Source organism: Vulpes vulpes, chromosome 9, assembly GCF_048418805.1.
Source record: "Vulpes vulpes isolate BD-2025 chromosome 9, VulVul3, whole genome shotgun sequence".
NCBI classification, from domain to species: domain Eukaryota; kingdom Metazoa; phylum Chordata; class Mammalia; order Carnivora; family Canidae; genus Vulpes; species Vulpes vulpes.
This window is the reverse complement of record NC_132788.1, coordinates 82,188,340-82,211,519: the sequence shown is the minus strand read 5'-3', so window position 1 is coordinate 82,211,519 and position 23,180 is coordinate 82,188,340. Positions and strand designations below refer to the sequence as shown.

Genomic DNA, 23,180 nt, shown 5'->3' with positions numbered 1-23,180 from the left:
ATTTGCAAGTTATAAGCAATACTTGGCAGACACGTATGTGTTTTGCCTTCAAATTATAGTTGTTAATGTGTAACAAATTTTCCATAAATATTGAAGGGAAAAAAACACCTATGGGATTAGAATGGGTTGTTTGACATTATCAATAGTAAAGGTAGATTACTATCGGTATCTTAGTTGGATGTTCAGAATCTATTTTGAACTCTCAACGAAAATTTTAGGATCTGGATCTAAATCTTAAAGTGATATTTAAATCTTAGCTTTGAACTTGGTAGGTCTACAATGGCAGGTTAGGGCAAGAAACCCCAGTAAATTAATTTGACCAAATTAGCTCACGTATAGGAAGTTATACCTCTACTTTGGCTAGGTTTCCTAAAACCTTCTAAAACCCTGAGGGTAGCTATGTGATGTTGATTAACTATTTATTTATTCTGTCTCCTGCGGTTATTTTATTACTGTGCTGGAGTGGTTTGAATATTAGTGAGTGGTAGTTTCAAGGAGCCCTTGGTTTCTAAAAGTGAAGGTTGCTAATTGTAGGTTCACCATCATGGAAGGGCACAGCTGGACATATTTGAATGAGATCCCATGGAGGAGGAACCTGGCCCCACTGGTAGTATATCAAGAGGAGAAAATCTTTTCCACATTTGGTAGAGGCAGTGCCAGGAACTCCCTATTTGTATATTGATTTCCTGTGTATGTTTTTCAGTGTTTCTGGTAAAAGAACACAATTCAGATTCTACTCCTCTGTTATTTCCATTGATCTCAGGATTCTCGGTACTGTGTATAAACTAAAAAATGCTTGCATCTTGAAACAAAAGGAAATCATAAAATGATGAGTAACAGTGGTGCATGACCAAGTTACTTTTATTAAAAACTGCATTCCTAGAAGTTTGATTGCCTTGTATCATGAGAGAGGAGATGTAATGTTGGTACTTTCCAGGTACAAATTTCTCTCTGAATCATTTCATGAAATGGAAGTGTTCTGAAACTGGAATGTGCTGATGACTGTACAACTCAATAAATTGAGTAAAAGTCATTGAATTGTATGCTTGAAATGGTGGAATTTAAGCATATATCTTATACCTCAATAAAGTTGTTTAAAACCCTCTCTATTTTAAACTGAAACCATATTGTTGTTTATATTTGCTAGGATATTTACTGACCTGTGTATGTATATACAGTGCACATGACAGGGAAACCCTTGTCCTTACAGAGTTTGCATTCCAGTGGGGGTGGTGAGTAGATAACAGGCAACGTACAAAACAAATATTTGAAATATTAGGAGGGCTTTGGAGGAATAAATACAAGGAAGAAAGCATGTAGAGCTGGGGGCATAATTTAGTGGTGAAGCAGGTCTCCTTGAAAAAGTGACAGGTGGGGAATCATCTCAGGGCGGCGAGGAGTTACTTGCTAACCTGGCCAGGCAGAGAGGACAGCGGGAAAATGCTGGATGTGTTCAGGGACAGCAAGGAGGCCTGTTTGGCTTGATTGTGGGATCAATGTGGACAGAAGTAGGAATGGTGATCAGGAAGGTAATGCATAGCACCTCGTAGACAACTTTTCAGGTCTTTGGCTTTTTCTCAAAATGAGGAAGAATTCTGTTGGGGGGTTTAAGTCAGCGGCTTATGTTTTAACAAGATCACTGACTGTGGTTTCCATGACAGACTGAAGGAGAGGAAGGAGAGTCAAGGAGTCAGGGGTGGAGACAGTTGCAATGATCCATAGGAGAGATGATGGCAGCTTGGGTTGGGGTGGAAAGCAGGTGGGAGACGTCAGCTTCTGGATATGCTGTGAAGGTACATCCTAGGATTTGCTCCTGTATCTGAGGAATAACATAAAGAAGGTTTGATGTTTGACACCAGGATCTTTGTTCTGAGTACTTGAAGGATGCCAGTAACAGGGTGAAGACCACATTGTATGAAGTTTAGGATGGAAGATAGATCTGGAATTTCAGGTTTGCACAGATGAAATGTGAGATGTTCACTGATCACTAGTGAAGATGTGGAGTAAATAGATGGATTTAAGATTGGGTTTTGTGGTCCACTGTCCCCCTGGGCTTGCAGCTTCTGCCCAGGCATGTTATGGGGGTCAGAGTCAACACTGTTTTCACCACGTCTGCCTTCCAAGCTAGCAGAGAAGTGTGAGGCTGAAGGTATTGACTTCCATCTTTTATCCATCCCTAGTCTCAGGAGCATGCATGCCCTTAGAGGCTCGGGACTTTTTTGGGCAAATAAGGACCTCAGTCCAAAAGCAATATAGGTGTTAAGCTTTACTCAATATTTTGATAGGGTATGAACAGGTAGTGGAGTAGTTTGATTGATTTCTCTTGGTGTCTGACCAATTTTCTTCTGCTTAGAATCTTATTCAAAGAGAGGGGGGAAAATGCAAACCCTAGTTTGTTCTATTGTAAAGCAAATTCAGGATAATATATTAAGTACATTAAGTTTGCTCAGAATTACATATGACCCAGTAAAAATGGTTAAGAACCTACTGCTGAAAAAAATGTTTATTATTTATTAAATCCTTTTCCCCCCCTTGTTTTTCTAAGTCTTTTTGGAGTGCTTTGGGGAGAATATTTAATGCTAATAAATGAAAACAACCTCTCTTATCTTGATATCTGAATGGTCTAAATTCCCTAGTAAAGAGTGGTCCTACGGTTGAGTACTAAGGCTACAAAGAGAATGAAAGCTGATTAGGGTATGTTCCCTTCTCTTTGTCCAGCATCTTTGAATATGATTATTTTATATTGAGGCTTTGTCTGCATTAGCAGTTTTATCTGCAAGGAAGGGACTTCTAATTTGCTAATTAGAGAGCTTGTTTTTCACAACCAGGATCCCACTGTTTTGGAAATCACTAAGCATTTTCTCTGGTATGTGAGCGCCTGAACTAAAAAAATTCCAGATAAGTTCATCAATATGGCAGACAGGCATCGATATATACTTGCCTTGTCCTGTGCTCTTGTTCTCAAACCCAGAAAGAAAATGTATGTTCTATCTCCTGCTTACTCACAAGCTATAGGTCCTTCAGTTTCTTTTTAATTCGATTATTTATGTATGTTACCAAATAACATTCTTCATTGTATTATCTAAAGAGTGCTTAGTTTCTTCTCTTTTCTTTTTTCTTTTTTAAAATATTTTATTTATTCATGAGAGACACAGAGAGAGAGAGAGAGAGAGAGGCAGAGACATAGGCAGAGGGAGAAGCAGATTCCTCCTAGGAAGCCTAATGTGGGACTTGATCCTAGGACTCTGGGATCACGCCCTGAGCCAAAGGCAGTTGCACAACCACTGAGCCACTCGGGCGTCCCTCTTCTCTTTTCTTTAAGGAGTCCCAGGTATAGGAGTCCTACCAAAGAAGTATAAAATTGTGCTTTGTTTTCTTAATATTATACCTCCTATATGTCATGGTATTGATAATCAACTAGTGGGAGAATTACAGAACCAGCACCACCAGCCACATCTCAAGCAAAGCTTTTTCTTTTCTTTTCTTTTCTTTTCTTTTTAAGGATTTTATTTATTTTTTCATGAGAGACAGAGAGAGACAGAGACACAGGCAGAGGGAGAAGCAGGCTCCATGCGGGGAGCCCGATGTGGGATTCAATCCCAGGACCCCTGAGTCAAAGGCAGACGCTCAATTGCTGAGCCACTGAGGCGTCCCAAAGCTTTTTCTTTTCATCAAAATGTAGTTATTTACTGTGATTGCCTCACCACTGTTTTCTTTACAATTGTTTAATATTGTTTTAAAATACTGTTAAACCTTTTGTTACCTCAAGTAGGGAAGACCCTCTTATTAGTACAAAAGGATATATGATTTTAATTAGTTGTACATGTAATTTTTGTCATCAGTTTTTTCTTCTGTTTTAATTCTGCAGCGTTTATGGTATTTAGTTGGTAGTTATTGGACCTTCTGTCCTGTAAATGGCCGTTTGTAGACAACAAAAGCCTTTGCTTACTCATTTCATTTACCTTTATTTGCCTACTTAGCTTTGTGCTCCAACTAGAAGCATATGGTTTTATTGAAAATGTCAATAATTTGATGATAATAATTTTTTTATTTTATTTGCTGATTATGAGGAGCCAACGTCAAAGCTACCAGTAGGTTATTCTTCTCAATCGATGGCCTTGACTAAGACATTCAGTCCTTTAGTGGAGCAGCTTCGATCTAGCCATGCGACCCAAGCTAAAATTGACCTCCAGATTTGGTTTCTTTTTTGTTTATTTATTTTCATTTTTTATTTTTTATTTTTTTCATATTTGGTTTCTGTCAGTACTACCCAGAAGTCTCTACCCATTGAAATGTTACGATAGCAGAATATTAAAAGGGAAGACAGGAATCTCTGGAGCTAAGTGTCTAAGTTTGAATATTGGTTCCTCTTTTTGCTTAACCGTACGTTCTAAATACAAAGTAACTTTCTAAGCACGATAGCTTCATCCATAAAATGGGAATAGTATTGCCAGGAATGAATAAAATAGTCTAGGGACTTTGTTCCATTGTCAGTGACCTTTAAATATTAGGCTATAAATAAATGTAAAGTGGGAAGATTAAAAGCTGTTTACTAGAGAAGTGGTCTTGGACCATTGTGATCCTCACATGCATCATCTATATGATAGGGATATTAGTAAAGATCCGGCTAATGATGGACTTGATGATTAGGTGACATGATTCTTGTAAAGAATTTACCACAGGGATCCCTGGGTGACGCAGCGGTTTGGCGCCTGCCTTTGGCCCAGGGCGCCATCCTGGAGACCCGGGATCGAATCCCACATCAGGCTCCCGGTGCATGGAGCCTGCTTCTCCCTCTGCCTGTGTCTCTGCCTCTCTCTCTCTCTCTATGACTATCATAAATAAATAAAAATTAAAAAAAAAAAAAAGAATTTACCACAATGTTTAGAAACAGTACTCAATGTCATGGCTTAGGACTACTCATGGCTCTTTTCATTATTCTCTAAATACGGTTTCTTCTTCTTTTTTTTTTTTTTTTTTTAAGATTTTTATTTATTTATTCACGAGAGACAGAGAGAGAGATAGAGAGGGGCAGAGACACAGGCAGAGGGAGAAGCAGGCTCCATGCACCGGGAGCCTGACATGGTACTCGATCCTGGGTCTCAAGGATCATACCTTGGGCCGAAGTCGGTGCTAAACCACTCAGCCACCTGGGCTGCCCTAAACACGGTTTCTTTGACCCCCACTCTTGATATTGGAGGCTCAGAAATGTGGATTTGACTCTTTTTGAACATCTCCAGTGCATCAACTCCAGCACTTGCCTTTGGTTCAGCATTTGGGACCACTATTTCCATCATCACCATGGCCATCAGTGGGCCGACAATCTTGCCACTTCAATCCTGACTTGAAATTATAGTTAGTTCACTTACAAATAAAATCATTGGTATTGTTCTATAGGATGCTTTTTTTTTTTTATGGTAACCGCAGCCTTTGCCATTGATATAGTTAACTCACATCTATGATTCTTACAATTGTATTTGTTTATTCTCCATCAATGATCAATTTCATTCTTAAAAATATAATGGTGATTCTTAAGATTTTTGAAATTTCTCATCAAACATTTTATTTTGATCACACATTTTTGACAGAATGAAAAACAAGGGAGCTGGCCTTTTCTGTGTTTTTCCTGATTTACTCTTTTTTGATATTCCCCTTGTATGCCATGTTTATATCATGCAACCTTATTTATCCAATGTTTGCACTGCCAGATGTGGGTAACAAAGGTGAGGAAGTTCAAGTGTGTCCTGCCATCATATGTTCTAATGTTCTGCAAGAGAGGATCCTTGTTACTACCTGTTTTAAGCTCAGCAGTGTGTGGAAAACATTAGTAGATTTTCAGGTACAACCAATATAGGTATCTGGATTTCAGAGAGAGCTTTGACAGAGTATCTCTTGATATTCTCCAAGTTGAGATGGAGAAATCATGATTCATAGTAGATTGAAAAACTCTTCCCAGGGAATTCTGGATAATGCACCACTGTAATGATGGAAAGTTCTATCTTTGGCTCTGGCCTTTTGAGTATTTTTATCAACATCTTGACACACGAGATGGATTTATTAAATTTGTGAATTGGCATGCTGGCAGGAGGCAGAGTTCTGCGATTAGATGACAAAATCAGGATCTCCTCAGCTCCTGAGAGGCAGGAATGAAAAATATGATGTAAAAGAGAAGTAAGAGGTAATGCGGCCATATGGACAAGCTGTATGGACTATTCAAAGCACAACTTCAGGGCTTGCATAGCCACAGCAAGTAATGGTGAGGAACATGATGACTTCTCAATAATATTGGCTCTTTTTATAGTTGTATCATTTAAAGATAGAAAATCTCCTTTAATAAGGATCTGACCTATCCATCATAGGAAAAAGATCCAAGGATCTTTTCTGTCCACATACTTGCATAGTACTTTTTATTCTTAAATGGACCCTTTTCTATTTTCTATTTTGTTTTCTATTTGCTCTATTTTCTATTTTTACTTGTTTTCTAACATTGCCCCCTTCCTCCAGGGATCCTTTTAGAAATTTTTGTCCTGAATCACACCTAGCCCATGAAATTTTAATGTCATAGGTAGACATAGGCTGTACATGTGATTATGGCTTCTATGTATATCTGTGCTTTAAAGCTAAAAAGAGTAACATTTTGCCCCCAACAACAAACTTTCACTCACTGGGGCAATATTGCCCTCTTGAGAGTGCATGCCATAATGTATTAAGACCTCAGGAGTTCCAGAGTCCACCGAGAATATTTGGAGGTCTAGATCTCAGAAGCTTTTTGTTGGTGTTGTCAATTACAAAAGTACTACATATGGTCTCAAAATAAATATCTTCCTACATTTTAAAGAAATGAAAAATCTCCCATCCCTATTTCTTCCTCGTTTACTAGTGTTATGACTTCTTTAATATGCTTCTGAAGGCATTTCATGTACATACAGCAAGTATTATATATATATATTTATATATACATAAATATATATATGTTCACATTTTTAAAAACAAAATTGGTAACATGATTATAATGTACATCTGTTTTATCACTAAAAAAAAAGTCATTTGGGGGACACTTGGTTGGCTCAGTTAGTAGATCATGAGTTCCTTGGGTGTAGAGTTTATGTAAAAAAAAAAGTAACTTGGAAGTTTTACCATTTTAGATCCAAGAGCTGCCCTTTTCTTCTTTATCTCTCATTCCTCTCTATTCATGGCAGTTGATTTTCTAGTTTTAGTTAACTAGCCCTATGGTAATGGATGTGTTTCTGGTTTCCAATCTTGCATAATACCAACAACGCTGCCATGACTAACCTTAACCTTGTACAAATGCAAATATATCAGTTGAATTAACACCCGGGTCAAAGGAGCACGCATTTCTTATTTTGATTGTTATTGCCAAATTTTCTTTGATAAGTATTATGTTAATCTTTCAGTAGGCCTAAATCAAAGTGCTTATTTGTATACATCCTTGCTAACAGTGTGTAATCAAACATCTTGATGTTTACTAATTTAATGGGTGAAAGAATGCATCTATAAAATTTTAATTTGTATTTCTCATTATTAATGAGGCACAGCAACTTTTCCTACATTAAGTGTCCATTTGTATTTCCTTTTTAAAAAATTATTGGTTCATATCCTCTGCCCGTTTTTATATGGGGTTTTAGGGTTATTGATATCTAGAATCTTGGTATACTAAAGAAGATACATACTCAAGAATTTTCCCTTTTGTGACATGAATGGCAAAAGTTTTTGATGATTATTCATCTTTTGATGCTACTTATGGTACTTTCTGGAATCAGAAAATTAAATATTTCTTTAATATATTCTATTTTATCAACTTTTAAAAATATTTACTTTTTTAAAAAAAAATTTAAATTCAGTTTGCCAACATATAACACCCAGTGCTCATCCCATCAGGTGCCCTTCTTAATGTCCATCACCCAGTTACCCCATCCCCCCAACCCACCTCCCCTTCTGCAACTCTTTGTTTTTTAGAATTAGGAGTCTCTCATGGTTTGTCTTCCCCTCTAATTTTTCCCCACTTAGTTTCCCCTCCTTCCCTTATGTTCCTTTTTATATTTCTTATATTCCACATATGACTGAAACCATATTATTTTATCAACTTTTATCAATTTTTCTGACTTTGGGGTTATACATGATATGTGGAAATATTTTTCCTGCTCCACATTTCCCCACAAGTGGTTCTTGTGGTTTTATTTATTTATTTATTTTAAATGTTTAAGTCTTGGATCCATTTGGAATTTATCCTCTAGTAAGATTATCTGCTTTTGAACCATTGAATAGGATTAGGCAATGACTGTAGTTTCCTTAGCAAGCCTCCATTGATTGATATTTGCATGATTGCCAGTTCTTTCATCATATAAACAGAAGGTTAGATGGTAAATATTGTAGGTTTTGTTGTCTTTTTCACAACTATTCAACTCTGGTATTAGAGCACCAAAAAAGCCATAGTTAATATGTAATGAATAAATGTGGCTATGTTCCAATAAAACTATTTACAAAAATAACTGGTGGGAGGGATGCCTGGGTTGCTCAGTGGTTGAGCCTTTGCCTTTGGCTCAGGGCATGATCCCAGAGTCCCCAGATCCAGTCCCACATCGGGCTCCCTGGCATGGAGCCTGCTTCTCCCTCTGCCTGTGCCTGTGCCTCTCTCTCTGTGTCTCACATGAATAAATAAGTAAAATCTTCAAACAAAACAAAACAAAACAAAACAAAAAAACCTGGTGGGCCAGATTTGGCCCACATGCCATACTTTGCAAACCCTTGTAGTGTATAGTGCATAGTCACATAGATCTGGAATTGACTCTTTGGTCTGTCATTTACTACGTGAGGTCAAGTTTCCTAGCTCTTATGCCTCAATTTTTTTATCTTTGAAATGGGGGAAACTAGCACATAACTTGACACAAGTTGTTGAAAGGATCAAAGAAGATAAGATGTCGAAACTTGTCATCACAATGCCTGACATACATTTTAAACTTCATAATATTACATTAAAATGTTATGTAACTTGATAGCTGAGGTTTTGGTGAGTGCCTCAACCTAATTGACGAAGTTTTGGAATATAGGTGAAATTTGGTGGGATGAGGTCCTAACTGACGACAAAGAAAGAATTCTTGAGACTTCTTTGGTGCAAAATGGTGGTTTTATTAAAGCACATGGACAGGACACGTGCTGGAAAAGCTGCTACCCTGGGCCTGTGAGGAGTCGCTGATTATATGCCTGGGAATTGGATAGGGATTGGTGATAATGTACTCTCTAAGGAATTTTGGAAGCAAGGTTTCCAGGACCTTGAGGAGGACTAGCTATTGTTGGGAAAGGGTCACTTATTACCGTCTAATAAAACTGAGTCATGAGACCCTTCAGATATATATATCGGTGGGGCCATGTGCTTGGAGAATGATTGCCAACACATATCTTGGAGGAAATTTCTAAAGGAAGTTTTATATGTTTAAAGTAGACTTACAGGATCCTGGATGTCGGGCTAAGATTGCATTTTGCCCTTAGCAAGGTATTAACGTCCAGGCAGTTGAGTCCATAGAGGAATGTCCCTTTGCCTGTTTCAAGGATGTGTCAATGTGCTACCCTCAGCTAGTCCTCTGTTCCCCCATCACTAATCCTTGCTGTTTTAAAAAGATATTTATTTATTGAGTACCTTCTGTGTACCTTATAAACAAAATACCTGACAAATACCTGACATCATGGAGCTTATTTTCTCATGGACTATATATAAGGAAGAAAAGTGAACAAGGTTAGGAAATGGAATTTGGATGGGACTGCTAGTTCAGATGGCAAGGCTAGCGAAGACTCCTCTGACTGGGGGAGGTGGAGTTGTTGACGTCTTTTTTTGTCACTGTCACTTCTGTTAAAATCCTTCTAATTTTCCTTCTTGATTCCCTTTATTGGAAGTTACTTACAGTATAAATTTATTGAAATAGAGAAAAATACAAGTTACAGTGAGCTGTTCACAGTGTGACAGAGACACAGGATCCGTCATGTTGTTTTGGCTTTACCTCATAAATGTGTTGCTTTATGTCTAGACATTCCCCCAGATAGTGTTTAATAGTTAATACATTTTAGAGCATACATTCTTCCTTTTATAGTTGCCACAGGAAGCATGTTAATCATCCTGTCTGCACCCTCTGAAGCGCCACCCAGTCCCACACACCCCCTCCACCCCGGGCCCCTCAGCTGTTGAGTAAGTGCCTCATAAAACTGTTTTTAATTTCTTGTTCTTTCCCTCTCAGCCCTTGTGTCTGTGGGTTGTTACATAGTCTGTTAGCCCTCCCAAACAGCAAACTCTGGGATATTTCCCTCTTCCTACTTGTGATGGAGATTTCTCCTGAGCATGTGGAGTGTGATGCTGGCATTGAGGAGTCATGGTGAGAAAAAGGCCCTCCAGACTAAGGCAGGAAATCCCAGTCTTGTCTGAGCCAGACCTCAACTGTCAGTTCACGGGATGGGACTGCGAACTATGGGAATAAAGCGTGGTCACCCGGATGGGTCATCCCTACCTGATGACTTGTGCTGTGGCTTGTGTCTGAGGCATAAGCCTTTGGTGAGAGGCAGCCATTCCCATGAAGGCTTTCAGGGACTCTTACCCCTAACCCCTCTGTTATCAAGAGGAAGAACTGACAGCAAAGGACTTCAGAGTTTATTCCCTTGCCTTTTGTCTAAATGAGATCTTTAAACTCTTATTCAGGTTTATCCCTCTCCTACAAGGACAGAGGATAGCTAGAAACATAGGAAGGAAGGGGACTCAGGAGATGTTATCCTTATATATAGTCCATCCAGCATGCATTTCTGATTTTTATCATTATAATTAGACATTTTCATCTTAGTGATGAATGTAGAAAAAGCGTTGAATAATTTAGTTTTTGGTCTCTTGGGACAAATATTCTGATTCTATCCTGTATTTTTAAGTCACAAAGAGCAGAAAGCCCCTACTCAAGCTGTTTTATACACAAAAACATATATAAAACTGAAAAGTCTAGAGATAAAATTTAAATTTCAGGAATGGTTTGATCAAGCTGGCTTCCTTCCTTCCCTCCTTCTTTCCTTCCTTGCTTCCTCCCTTCTCTCTCCATTCCTTCCTTAATCTCCCTTTCATCCCCTCCTCCTTCTTTTTCCTCCTGTCTTGGTACTTGTCAGGTTTGGCCTCTGGTTGATTTCCCTTTGGTTCCAGTCCAGTCTGTTCCCTTCCTCTTGTTCATTCACATTCTGGGAGGAGGGTGTTTTCCCTCAGGCTCTGGAGCCTTATTTTTTTGTCATACCAACCTAAAACATTCCCTCTGACCAGGGAAATTCCATGTGCTAATTGGCTTAGTCCTCGGTTAACACCCTTTCCCAAGCCAATTACTTGTTAAGGGGGATAAAATTAAACTGATGGCCAAATACCAATCAGACATTATTTCCAGAGCCAGAAGCAGGGTCAGGCTTTCCAGAATTTAGGATTTGAATGTAATTTCCACAAGAAAGTGTAAATAATCATGTTTATTGAGCAGTTACTATGTGCCAAGTACTGTTGGATATGCTCTATGTGTAATAACTTATTCAGTACTTTTCACATCCCTGTGGCCACCTGTAGGAATGTGTTCAGCAAGGGCGAATTTTGGCTAGGCTATTAACAAATATTTTGTATGACTAGTTCATTCTTCCAGATGTGAATATTAAACTCTTACAAGTTTTAGTGGTAATCCAATACAATCTTATAGTTTGTGTGTAAGGAAATCATTTTATGACTTGACTGCTGCTACATCGAAGTCCACCTTCCAGAATTGAGACTGGAATGAAAACTCCAATTTGGTGGCAGGGCTGTCACCACCTGCCTCTCTGGTGCTCTTGACAGGCATTGCTAACTGATCTGGTCTTTACAGATAAGTAATCCTACGGTCATTTGGAGCTAACATGCAACTTAGAACAATAGCCATCTGAGTTCCAGATCTAAGATGGCCAATAAGAGCTCTTCCCACTATATCATGTGACCATTTTAGTGCTTAGATGATTATGTTAAGTTCTGTGGATGCAATCAGAATTCTAAAAGATCTTTGTCATGTGAAGAGTATTGACTGGTTGAAGACGTTGTTGATCTGAAGGTTGAAGGTTTCAGGTGTGGAGCAAACTTACCTGTAGATTATAAATACCTGAGATGTTTGGCATTGGCTAGTAAGAATTGTATTTTTTTTTTAAGATTTTTTTTTTAAGATTTTTTTTTTTGATAGACAAAGAGAGAGAGGCAGAGACACACAGGAGGAGGGAGAAGCAGGCTCCATGCCGGGAGCCTAATGTGAGACTCGATCCCAAGACTCCAGGATCGCGCCCTGGGCCAAAGGCAGGCACTAAACCGCTGAGCCACCCAGGGATCCCCAAGAATTGTGATTTTTGTTTTTTTTTTCTTGTTGTTAATAGTTCAGGTAGTTTTTGTAACCAGTTCCTTGTTAATTATTTAAAGATTTTACTTATTTATTCATGAGAGACAATGAGAGAGAGAGAGAGAGAGAGAGAGAGAGAGGCAGAGACATAGGCAGAGAGAAGCAGGCTCCATGCAGGGAGCCCACCGTGGGACTCGATCCCAGGACTCCAGGACCATGCCCTGGGCCGAAGGCAGGCATTAAACCATGAGCAATCCAGGGATCCCCCCAATTCCTTGTTGTATCTACAAGAAACAAGAGATGAAGTTGGCCAACTTTAAACAATATTCGCTAGATTTTGAGTACATAAGCTATCTCAATTATTAATAGGAATTTTTGCCGCATGTTTGGATGAGGGTAGATTCCACTTGAAAGATACAATTTTTTAATACCAGGTACATCTAAACATGCATTGTTGCAGACCTTGTCTTTGAAGGGCCAGAATCCTCTAGTCTGAATTGCATACCTGCCCCTAGTGTGTCTGTTTTACTGCTGTCATCCCACATACTCATGCAGACGTCACTAATCAATCACCCAATCCTTTTTTTTTTTTTAAGATTTTTAAAAATTTATTTATTCATAGAGACACAGAGGGAGAGAGAGAGGCAGAGGCACAGGCAGAGGGAGAAGCAGGCTCCATTTAGGGAGCCCGACATGGGACTTGATCCACGGTCCCGGAGGATCAAACCCCAGGCTGCAGGCGGCGCTAAACTGCTGCACCACTGGGGCTGCCCTCAATCACCCAATCCTGATGAGCCTCTGTAAAGCCTGAATTTTGTGGCTCAGAACTCCTAGGTAGTCATTCCTGGAATTGTTACTCTAAGCAATACCCTCTTAAAAAAAAAAAAAAAGATTATATGATTATATTTACTTATGAGAGGGGCAGAGAGAGAGAGAGAATGAACTCACAAACAGGGGGAGGGGCAGAAGGAAAGGGAGAAGCAAATTACCTGCTGAGCAGGGATCCCAAAAGCCCATTCAGTCTCTGCACCCTGAAATCATGACCTGAGCCTAAGGCAGAGGCTTAACCGACTAAGCCACCCAGGTGCCCCACAATACACTCATTTTTAAGGACAATATAATGGGCTCCAGTGAGATCTTCAGCCTCAGGATTAGAACTGAGGACCTCGATTTAGAAATTTGTGTTGTTTCCTATTTTACCTTAAAATAGTTTCAATAGAGAAAGATAGAGATCTTGTGAAAAAAATGAATAACAGTTGGTATTAAAGAAAGAAGAGAGGCATTTAGTGTTGAGCGTCCTCCTTTGGCTCAGGTTGTGATCCCAGGTTCCTGGGATTGAGTCCAGCATCAGGCTCTCTGCAAGGAGCCTGCTTCTCCCTCTGCCTATACCTCTGACTTTCTCTCTCTGTCTCCCATGAATAAATAAATAAAATCTAAAAAAGAGAAAGAAAGAAAGAAAGAAAGAAAGAAAGAAAGAAAAGGAAAAGAAAGAAAAGAAAAGGAAAAGAAAGAAAAGAAAAGAAAAGAGAAGAAAAGAAAAGTAGTTTCCATGTCTGGTGTTATTATCTGATGTTGTTTCTGGTATTATGGTTACTTATTGATATTACCTTAAAAATACACCATTGATGTGAAATGGAGGAACGAGGTTTTTATTCCTAAAATTTAAAAACAAAAAATTTACCCAACTATTTTATTATCTGGAAGGAAAATTTACATTTTCTGAACTGGTTTAAAGATTAGAACATTCCTATAAATAATCGAACAACTTCATAATTATACATGCATAATAAATGAAAACTGGAGACGAGCAATATGAATGCTTTTTAGCACTTTTTCCTTTCTTCATATATACGGCAATAAATGCACAAAAGGTAATTAAGTTCCTGGTAGTGGAGAATGCAAAAGAATCACAAGCTAAATCCCATAAAGCTTTTTAATTAAAAAATGGAATAGTTTTAAGTTGTGTTTTAGATTTGGGAGAAAAAGCATTAATTATAATATTAGGTAAAAAAATGAATACTAATATTTTTGGAGTGTTGCTGTTGGTTAAAAGTAGACAACAAGATGCAGGGTGATAAGCCTGGATTCAGGTAATACTTTTAATATAAGTTCCTTGAGGGAGGCATTAATAAGCATATTTGACTAGAAACAGCACATAACATGTATATTAGTTTTGTTTTTAATTAGATTTAGACAGAATTCATTATTTTTAATGGCTTTTCATTAGTGAACAGAAACCGTTATTTGGATATATTATGGTAAAATAAATTCAAGGTGTATGCTTATTTTCTGCAAAGAATCTCTTAGGTATTTAAGGAAATCATTGTTTGGAACACAGATCATATATAGATAGTTGAAATTGCTCACTTTTAGACAGAAGTATGATTTATATGCTCTAAAAATAGTACTTTTATCTTTCTCAAGTCAGATATTAGTAATGAACTATAATTAAAGGAGATAGTTTACTTATATTGTTGAAAAGTCCTATTGCTAAACATTTCTACCTGTTCATATTGGACTTTTCAAGTAAATTTGCTGGAAGTGGGAGTCAAAGTTAGGTGTTTCTCCCCGATTTTTATTTATATTTTCTTTGAACACAATAACTTAGTTTTGGTCCAAAATTTATGTATGTCAGCCAAGTTCTTCAGGTTAAATCTGCCTTGAAGAAACACTGATCTTGAAGTGGAATCTCAGAGGTGAGCCCAGATTTACAGTATTTGCCATTATTATCACGTGGGGTTATGTCTGCTTTAAACAGGCCAATTGGAATTAAACTCCACTTGTGTGATTTATTCACCTTACTGTAGAAATATGTCTTCCTCATGCCAGCCTACTGAATTGTAGCATCTAAAAATGAGAAAAATACAGTGGCTTGTTAGTGGTACAACAGAGAGATAGAAGTGGGTTCGTTTAATGCACAAATGAGCCGTAAATTCGGCTAATAATGTTCTTCCTTAACTATAATTTTTAAAGGTGAATTTCTCCAACTTTACAATGTTTTTATTTAACCTTAAATAATCAAATACCACCCACAAGCTTACTGTGTTTTCTTCAAACCAGTGTCTCTCTTTGGTTTTGCTGAGTGGAAATTCCTTTCTGCAGAGAGGTTGCAGTAGCAATCCCAGCATTATCTATAAATCAGTGCCCATCTCCTTGTCTGTTAGGCCATAGACCTGCCCCCAAATATATAACAGCAAATCCAATAAAATCTGGATATTTGCAAAAGTTAGGTTTTCTTTGGCTTCTGAGCAGTTTAATAAATATTTCTTCGTCTCGTCAAATGAACCACAGAAGAAGGACCCTATAGATGGAAGAACTACCAGGAAATAAACATGGGTCAGTTATTATTAACTGACTCAACTTCATTCAGAGTTCATGAGTTCCCCTGCTGATTTCCATCACTCAGTTTGCTTCCATCACTCAGTCTAGAATATCAATATGCTTTTTGTTTGGTTTGGTTTGGTCACCACTCTTTAGTTTTCTTTGGTCTGTGACAGATTTTAAGTCTTGGTTTTTTCGTGACCTTGACATTTTTGAGGAGTATCAGCCAACTGTTTCATACTGTTCTTCAGTTTGGGTTTGTTTGATGTTTTCCTCATGATTAGAGGATTTTTAGAAAGAATTCCACAGAGGGATGTACTTTTCTTATGACCTTTATCAAGATGTACATGATGGTGGTCCTTGGCATAATAGGTGATGGTAACTGTCACTATTTGGTTAAGGTGGGATTACCAGTCTTCTCCACTGGGAAGTTGCTCTTTTTTTTTCTCTTTGAAAGCTAGGTACTAAGTTCTAGCTAGTCCTGTGATTAGACTCCACTTCCCAGATGTTCATCTGTACTTTTGACTCTTGTCCTCTGCAAATGGGAAGCACCAGGGCCCATTACAATTCTCAGCATTTCAAGGAATGACTTCCCTGAAAGGTCACCTTCAAAGTCCTGCCCTTGGGGAGGTGAGGGCTCCTTCTATTTGTATATCACAAAATGGACACCTGCATTGACCCCCCCTGAGCCATTGATTGATTGCACTGCAAATTTGTTTCTTCCATTAGATAGTCAAGTTCTTGAGGGCTCACTACATGTTTTTATAACACAATAGCAGTGGCAACAAGAGTAGCCATTTACTGAGTTTTCATTGTTGGGCATTTTTAAAAGTACTTTCCATTTTTTGTCTCATATAATCCACAAAACTATTCTTTGATGTAGACACCGCTAATTTTTCCCATCAAACATTTGAATTGACCGAGCCACTGGTAGCTTCAGTTGTCTAAGGGAACCCCACGGGAACTGCGGCAGCTCCACCTGCTGGTGCCCATAACATAGCACTGTGCCTAGAACTGCGCAGGTGTCAATTCCATATTGAGGTGTCTACAGTGATGAATTCATTAATGAGACTATTTTTTTTGTCTTTAATTGGCTTTCTTTAAATAGAGAACTCTGTTAAAGCATAGAAAAAAAGAGCGGCAGCTGAGTGGCTCAGTTGGTTAAGCATCTGCCTTTGGCTCAGGCATTGATCTCAGAGTCCTGGGATCGAATCTCTCATGGGCCTCCTCGCTCAGCGAGAAGTCTGCTGCTCCCTCTGCCCTTCCCCCTTGCTTATGATCTCTCTCTCTCTCTCTCTCAAATAAATAAATAAATGAAAATCTTTTTTTTAAGATTTTATTTATTTATTTATTCATGAAAGACACAGAGAGAGGCAGAGACATAGGCAGAGGGAGAAGCAGACTCAAAGCAGGAACCCTGATGTGGGACTTCATCCTGGGACTTGGGGATCAGGCCCTGAGCTGAAGGCAGATGCTCATCCGCTGAGCCACCCAGGAGTCCCAAAAATCTTTTTTTTTTTTTAATAAAAAGCATAGAAAAAATAAGAGCCTTAAAAATAATCATGTTTCACTAAAGGTGTTGAAAGCAAAGTTCTGTCACATTCCTTTCTCTAAAGAACACGTAATTGCTTTTGGTGGGCCTGTTAAATTTGCACACAGATTACATCATGCACATCATATACCTGCAGCTTATTTTACCATATCCTCATTCAGACTAATTTAACATATTAGTGATGAAAGAAAGGAGGTTGATATCCTGACTCTTGAGACCAAGGGAGTCAGGAAGACTTAGGAGGAAGTCTAGAAGTGTAGAAGTGTAAAATTCAAACCAAGATACCACCGTAGTGTCATTAGAAAACAGGACTATGCAAATCTTTAGGCTCATCTTTTAATTCATTTATTTGTGCCGAAAAATATGTATCAGCAACACGCCTTCGGTAGGACCTTGTGCTAGGCAATAGGAATAAAGCTGAATGAGTCAGATAAGGAACCTCTTCTCAGAGAGTCATGAACTAATGAAGAAGACAGATGTTAAGGAATTAATGACAAATGACATGAGGATAGGATGTCCCAAGGAAAACAGGCACCCATTGCCAGGATGGTACATGAGCCTTGTGTATACCTCACTGGCAAGGGTGTATTTACACAGACATCAAACCTTTAGGCAGGAATTTCAAATGCATTCACTGAATTCATTAAATGAAAATATATTTTAGGATGCCTGGGTGGCTCAGTAGTTGAGCATCTGCCTTTGGTCTCAAGGCGTGATGCTGGGGTCCTGAGATCGAGTCCTACTTTGGGTTCCCTGCAGGAGCCTTCTTCTCCCTCTCCTTATGCTATGTCTCTGCCTCTCTCTGTGTCTCTCATGAATAGATAAACAAAATTTTAAAAAAAGAAAATATTTTTCATCACAGATTGAGATTCCACTGCCAGTGTCCGCAGTCTCTCGCTGCAAATATGGTAGCAGAATGTCTCCATTGAGACCTCATTCCTACAAGACTCAACAGGTGAATGGCAAATTACTTTTGGCAGCCCAGCTGCCCTCTGGTTTCTACCCTCGTGCTCCACCCTGTCCCCTCTGGGAAGGTAGCCTGGTATATTAGATTGCCGTGTCAGAGCTGGTGAGCTGTCGAAAACGGGTCCAGCTGCCGGTTGCACATAGCCAGCTCATTCTAAGGAAGAGTCAGTAAGGGGATACTCAAGTGCAAATGACTTTTCCATCTTATTTTATTTTATTTTAAATGTATTTATTCATGAAAGACACACAGAGAGAATGAGAGAGAGGCACAGACACAGGAGGGGGGAGAAGCAGGCTCCATGCAGGGAGCCCAACACAGGACTCGATCCCGGGACTCCAGGATCACGCCCTGGGCTGAAGACAGGCGCTAAGCCACTGAGCCACTCAGGGATCCCCCTCCATCTTATTTTAGATGAATAATGTCATAACTGAGGGGTGAAGCCTTCTTGGTGATGGCTTTTCACCCTAAAACTAGGTTTAAGTTAACCACGGTCTTTATTTAGCATCATGTTTTTTACTTAAAAGCATTTATTCAAAGTTCTGAAAAACAAAGCATTCAAGACTGTTGGATTGTACAGCTGAAAATGATTAATGATACGATTCTTGGTTCTTTATAAAGTGTCTTAACACTGAAGAGATTTATACAGTGTGGAATGGTGATGGCGTTTCGATGTGAGAATAGGTAATCAATACCTCCAAGCTAGAAAAGTGTTCTATTTCCTCCACTAATGACATAGGGGTTTTTGCAAGGCAAGGGTGTCTGGAGCATGCAGCACTCCAAAGAAAAATTAATTTAAAATCTGAAGTGGAAGATCAGTTTCAATTAAAATTGCACTTGAATGTACATTGGGTAGAAGTGTGAAAGCAAGCATGTAGTCGGTTTAAATCTTCAGATTGTTACCAGTGAATAAATGAATCCCACTGGTACAAACCCTGATTATATTTTTATAGAGTGCTAAATTATATTTCACCCATGTCTAGAAGATTTTGAGAAATAATATGAATGGCAAGTACTTTTCAGAGGTTGCAGAGTACTTTTCTTTATTAGTAGGATAATTATCAGATGTCTATGTTTTTACAAATGATTGCTAGCATTCTTATTTCTTTGGAGTCCTACATGTTTGGATTTATTTTACCATGCATTTTTTTCCCTATCGACTATAATTTTATCATACTAGTGAGTTTCTAAAAGTCTTTACACACAGACACATGTGCACACATGATATTAAACATTAGTTCCCATAATTTGAACATATAGGCCCATGAGACACATTAGCAATCACTTTATTTATTTGGAAGAAAATTTAAGGAATGCACGGGAAAATTGGAGCTTTTCCTTATGTCTCCTTTCCTTTCCTTTTTTCTGTCAAATGTAATGATACAAGATGGAAATAAAGTTTGGCTAGAATATATGCAAATGCACACTCTGTTCCTTTATGACTCATCAGAGTTTTAGGGAATTTGACCAAGAGGTGAAGAAACATGAGTGAAAAGCCCTTGATGTTTCTTCCTTTCGTAAGGAGTCTTACAGTCAAGAAAATGATGATGTTAACTTTTTCTAGAAAGCCTTATGTCGCTTGTAAATGATTTTGAAAAGTGCCCTGAGGTTGCTAAACCTTTGCCAAGCAGTGAGCATGTTCTTTCTGATACTGTCTTTTATCTTACTGTTTGGGATGAGAATTAGGGAAAATGACCCAGTCCTAGAAAGAAGCCAAGTTATTTGCCAGATAGCAAGAATATGCATCACTTTTAGGGAGTCCCATCAATTGCTCTTGCAGCCTTGAAGCTTCCATTACTGTGACTGAAAAGATGTTCTGTGGTTGTCTTTTTTTTTTTCCCCATGGGACCATTGTTTATATCAGCTGTGAGCTATATTGACTTACGGGGTTGGGGGCATTCATGGCCTATGTGATTGTGGCAGTGGGTTGGGCACAGGTGTGTGGGCTTGTATTCAGTAGTAGGGAGACTACCAGTGTCTCTGTTCCTCCCATCACACGAGGCTAGGTGTGGCGTGTGGTATGAAAATGATGGGTGGGTTGGTCTTTTCAGATCACATTGGCCATCCATCCTCTTCTTTCTGATATATGAAGAAATTTTAAAGCTATAGAACTTAGGACTCCATGTATATGTACATGTAGGTGTATACATATATTATACTTCATTGACTGGGAAACCTAAAAATTGTAAGGTTTAGACTTACCTGATTCTTTAAAAGAGATAATATGTTAATTTTTCTAGCAAAGGATGTTTCCTTTCAAGGGGCCACTGTTGCCTTGTCATGTCAGGAAGGTTCAAGGCTGGATGCAGAAAAATCTCAGAGCCTGTTCAATTTAATAGACCTCACCCCCAGATTATTTCACTTCCCAGTAGTACAGACAAACAGGTGCAGTATGTTTTCTCTGCCCATGCTTGATTGGTACCCAGTAGCCTTCTGCACTATAAACTTTAGTTTATAGAACTAAAGTTCTCTTTTTTTCCACTCCATATATCCCCCCAAAAGCCTATATTTAATATGAATGCTGCATTCAATCGGAAGTTACCCTTATACCCCATCCCCTATGCCAAAGATAGATTGAGAAGAAGAGGTTAAGTCCCTGAATACAGAAATTTATAAATTCTGGCCAAACTGAAAAATCTTCCACAATTAACCAAAGGAAAACCCTGCCTCATTGCCCCATTATTTGTAATTGCTCTCATCCCATATTATGTTTCCTTTAATTTTTAATTTTTTCTTTTTCCAGTTCACAGACTCCTAGGAGCTAATAGGAAAGTTGTGTTTGGTATACCATTGGTAACTGCAAAACATGCAAAACAGAGGAAGGTGTTTTCTTGTGAATACGTGCTTTGCTTATTTTGGAAGACTTATTTAGAATTTTTTAGAAATGTGAACAACTCTGACAGCCCTTCTGCTCCGCTTCCTTAATCTGATTACAGATAAAATAGCAAATGTTTGATTACAAATCAAGAAGAAAAATTATCTTAAGGAACATGTCTTTTCTTAAATTCTTCTTGCCATACCAGGCAAATGCTTAGTTCCTTAGTTTTCAATGGACATCTTTGGAGTGGGAACATGGGGGAGAATGCACCTTCAGAGATGTAATGCTTGCTTTCATATGTCCTGTTCATTCCATCCTGAGCCCTTGAGTCATGAGGATTGAAGTATTATTTTCTTTTAACAGGTGCGTATGGTCCTGAGCACTGGGTCACATCTAGTGTCAGCTGCGGGGGCCGTCACCAGTCTCCCATAGACATTTTAGACCAGCATGCACGGGTTGGCGAAGAGTACCAGGAGCTGCAACTTGATGGCTTCGACAATGAGTCTTCTAACAAAACCTGGATGAAAAACACAGGGAAAACAGGTAGACTATGACTTTACTAGTTAACACATCAATGTGAAATATTTTTGAATGATTCTAGTATTTACCTTACCCGTGATTGGCTCCTTAAGTAGTACATGTTGCTATAAAGAATATAGAGCTGAATGAGATTTTTGGAATCAGCTCTTGGTTGAGAACTAGCCACTTGCTCTACTAGTTGTGCGACTTGGATCAAATTATTTAACCACTCTGTGCCTCAGATTTTAGAGATACAGGAAAGGTGCCTAATTATATAATATCAGCCTCATAGGGTTGTAAGTATTTAGTGAATCAATATATGTAACGTGTATGTAGAATGGACTTTTAGAAACCTGCTCTACTCATTATGGTGGCCACTAGCCACATGTGGCTATTTAAATTTAACAATTGAGTGAGTAAGATTAATGTTCACTCCCTCAGTTGTAATAGCCACATATCTTTTTTGTTCTCCACCCCCCTCCCCGACTTTGTTAGGTTGTCTATGTGCAGTGTTTGAAAGCAGAGGATACATATTCAGATCTTTGTGGGTTTTTTTGTGGGGGGAAAGTAACTTGACTTTTATTTAACATTATGTAAGTTTAATGTTTACAATGGATGATTAGATACATGTATATATTGCCAAGTGATTACCATAATTAGATTAGTTAACGCTCCCATCTCCTTACATCCTTCCTCCACTTCCGTGCCTCCCAACCTCCCTCCCTTCTTTCCTTTTTTTTGGTGAGAACATTTAAGACATACTTTTTTAGCAGCTTTGAAGTATGCAATAAAGTATTGTTGACTATAGTCACCATGATGTATGTCCCCAGAACTTCTCTTATAGTGCTTGTTAATATCCTTTGATCACATCTTCCCATTTACTACATCTTCAGTCCCTGGCAGTCACCATTCACCATTCTATTCTCTGTTTCTAAAGTTCAGTGTTTTTAGATTCCATATATAAGTGAGGACATATAGTATTTGTCTTTCTCTGACTTACTTTACTGAGTGCATTGTCCATAAGGTCCATCCATATTGTCATAAATGGTAGGATTTCTTTCATTTTTAGGGCAGAATAATATTCCAATATATATTTTCTTCATATGGTTATCAGTCAATAGGTGCTTAGGTTGTTTCTATGACTGTTGTGAATAATGCTGCAGTGAACATGGGGGTGTAGATATCTCTTCAAGATAGTGATTTCATTTCCTTTGGACATACACCCAGAAGTAGAATTGCTAGATCATATGGTAGTTCTATTTTTAGTGTTTCACGGAACTGTTCTACTCTTTTCTAGAGCAGCTGCACCAATTTACATTCCTGCTAACAGTGGACAAGACTTCCCTTTTCTCTTCATCCTCACCAATACTTTTTGTCTCTTGTCTTCTTGATAATAGCCATTCTAACAAGTATGAGATGATATCTCATTGTGGTTTTGATTTGCATTTCCCTATGATTAGTCACGTTGAGCACGTTCCATGTCTCTACCTCTTGGCCTTTTGTGTGTATTTGGAAAATACTCAAGGTCTATTGCCAACTTTTAACCAGCGTTATTTAGTTGTTTTGTTTTCTTTGGATTTTTTAAGTGTACTTTTGTTATTGTTGTCTTTTGCTACTGAGTTCCATGAGTTCTTT

The 23,180-nt window shown here is 38.4% G+C and overlaps 1 protein-coding gene across 5 annotated transcripts in view; it reads left to right on the top strand.

Moving 5' to 3' along the window:
* Positions 1-23,180, top strand: part of PTPRG (protein tyrosine phosphatase receptor type G) — a 701,447-nt gene that overhangs the window by 385,032 nt on the left and 293,235 nt on the right. For all 5 annotated transcript variants that reach the window (XM_072720551.1, XM_072720550.1, XM_072720548.1 and 2 more), the window contains exon 3: positions 21,390-21,569. In XM_072720551.1, the coding sequence (XP_072576652.1) occupies positions 21,390-21,569 (180 nt within the window). The remainder of the gene's footprint in view (positions 1-21,389; positions 21,570-23,180) is intronic.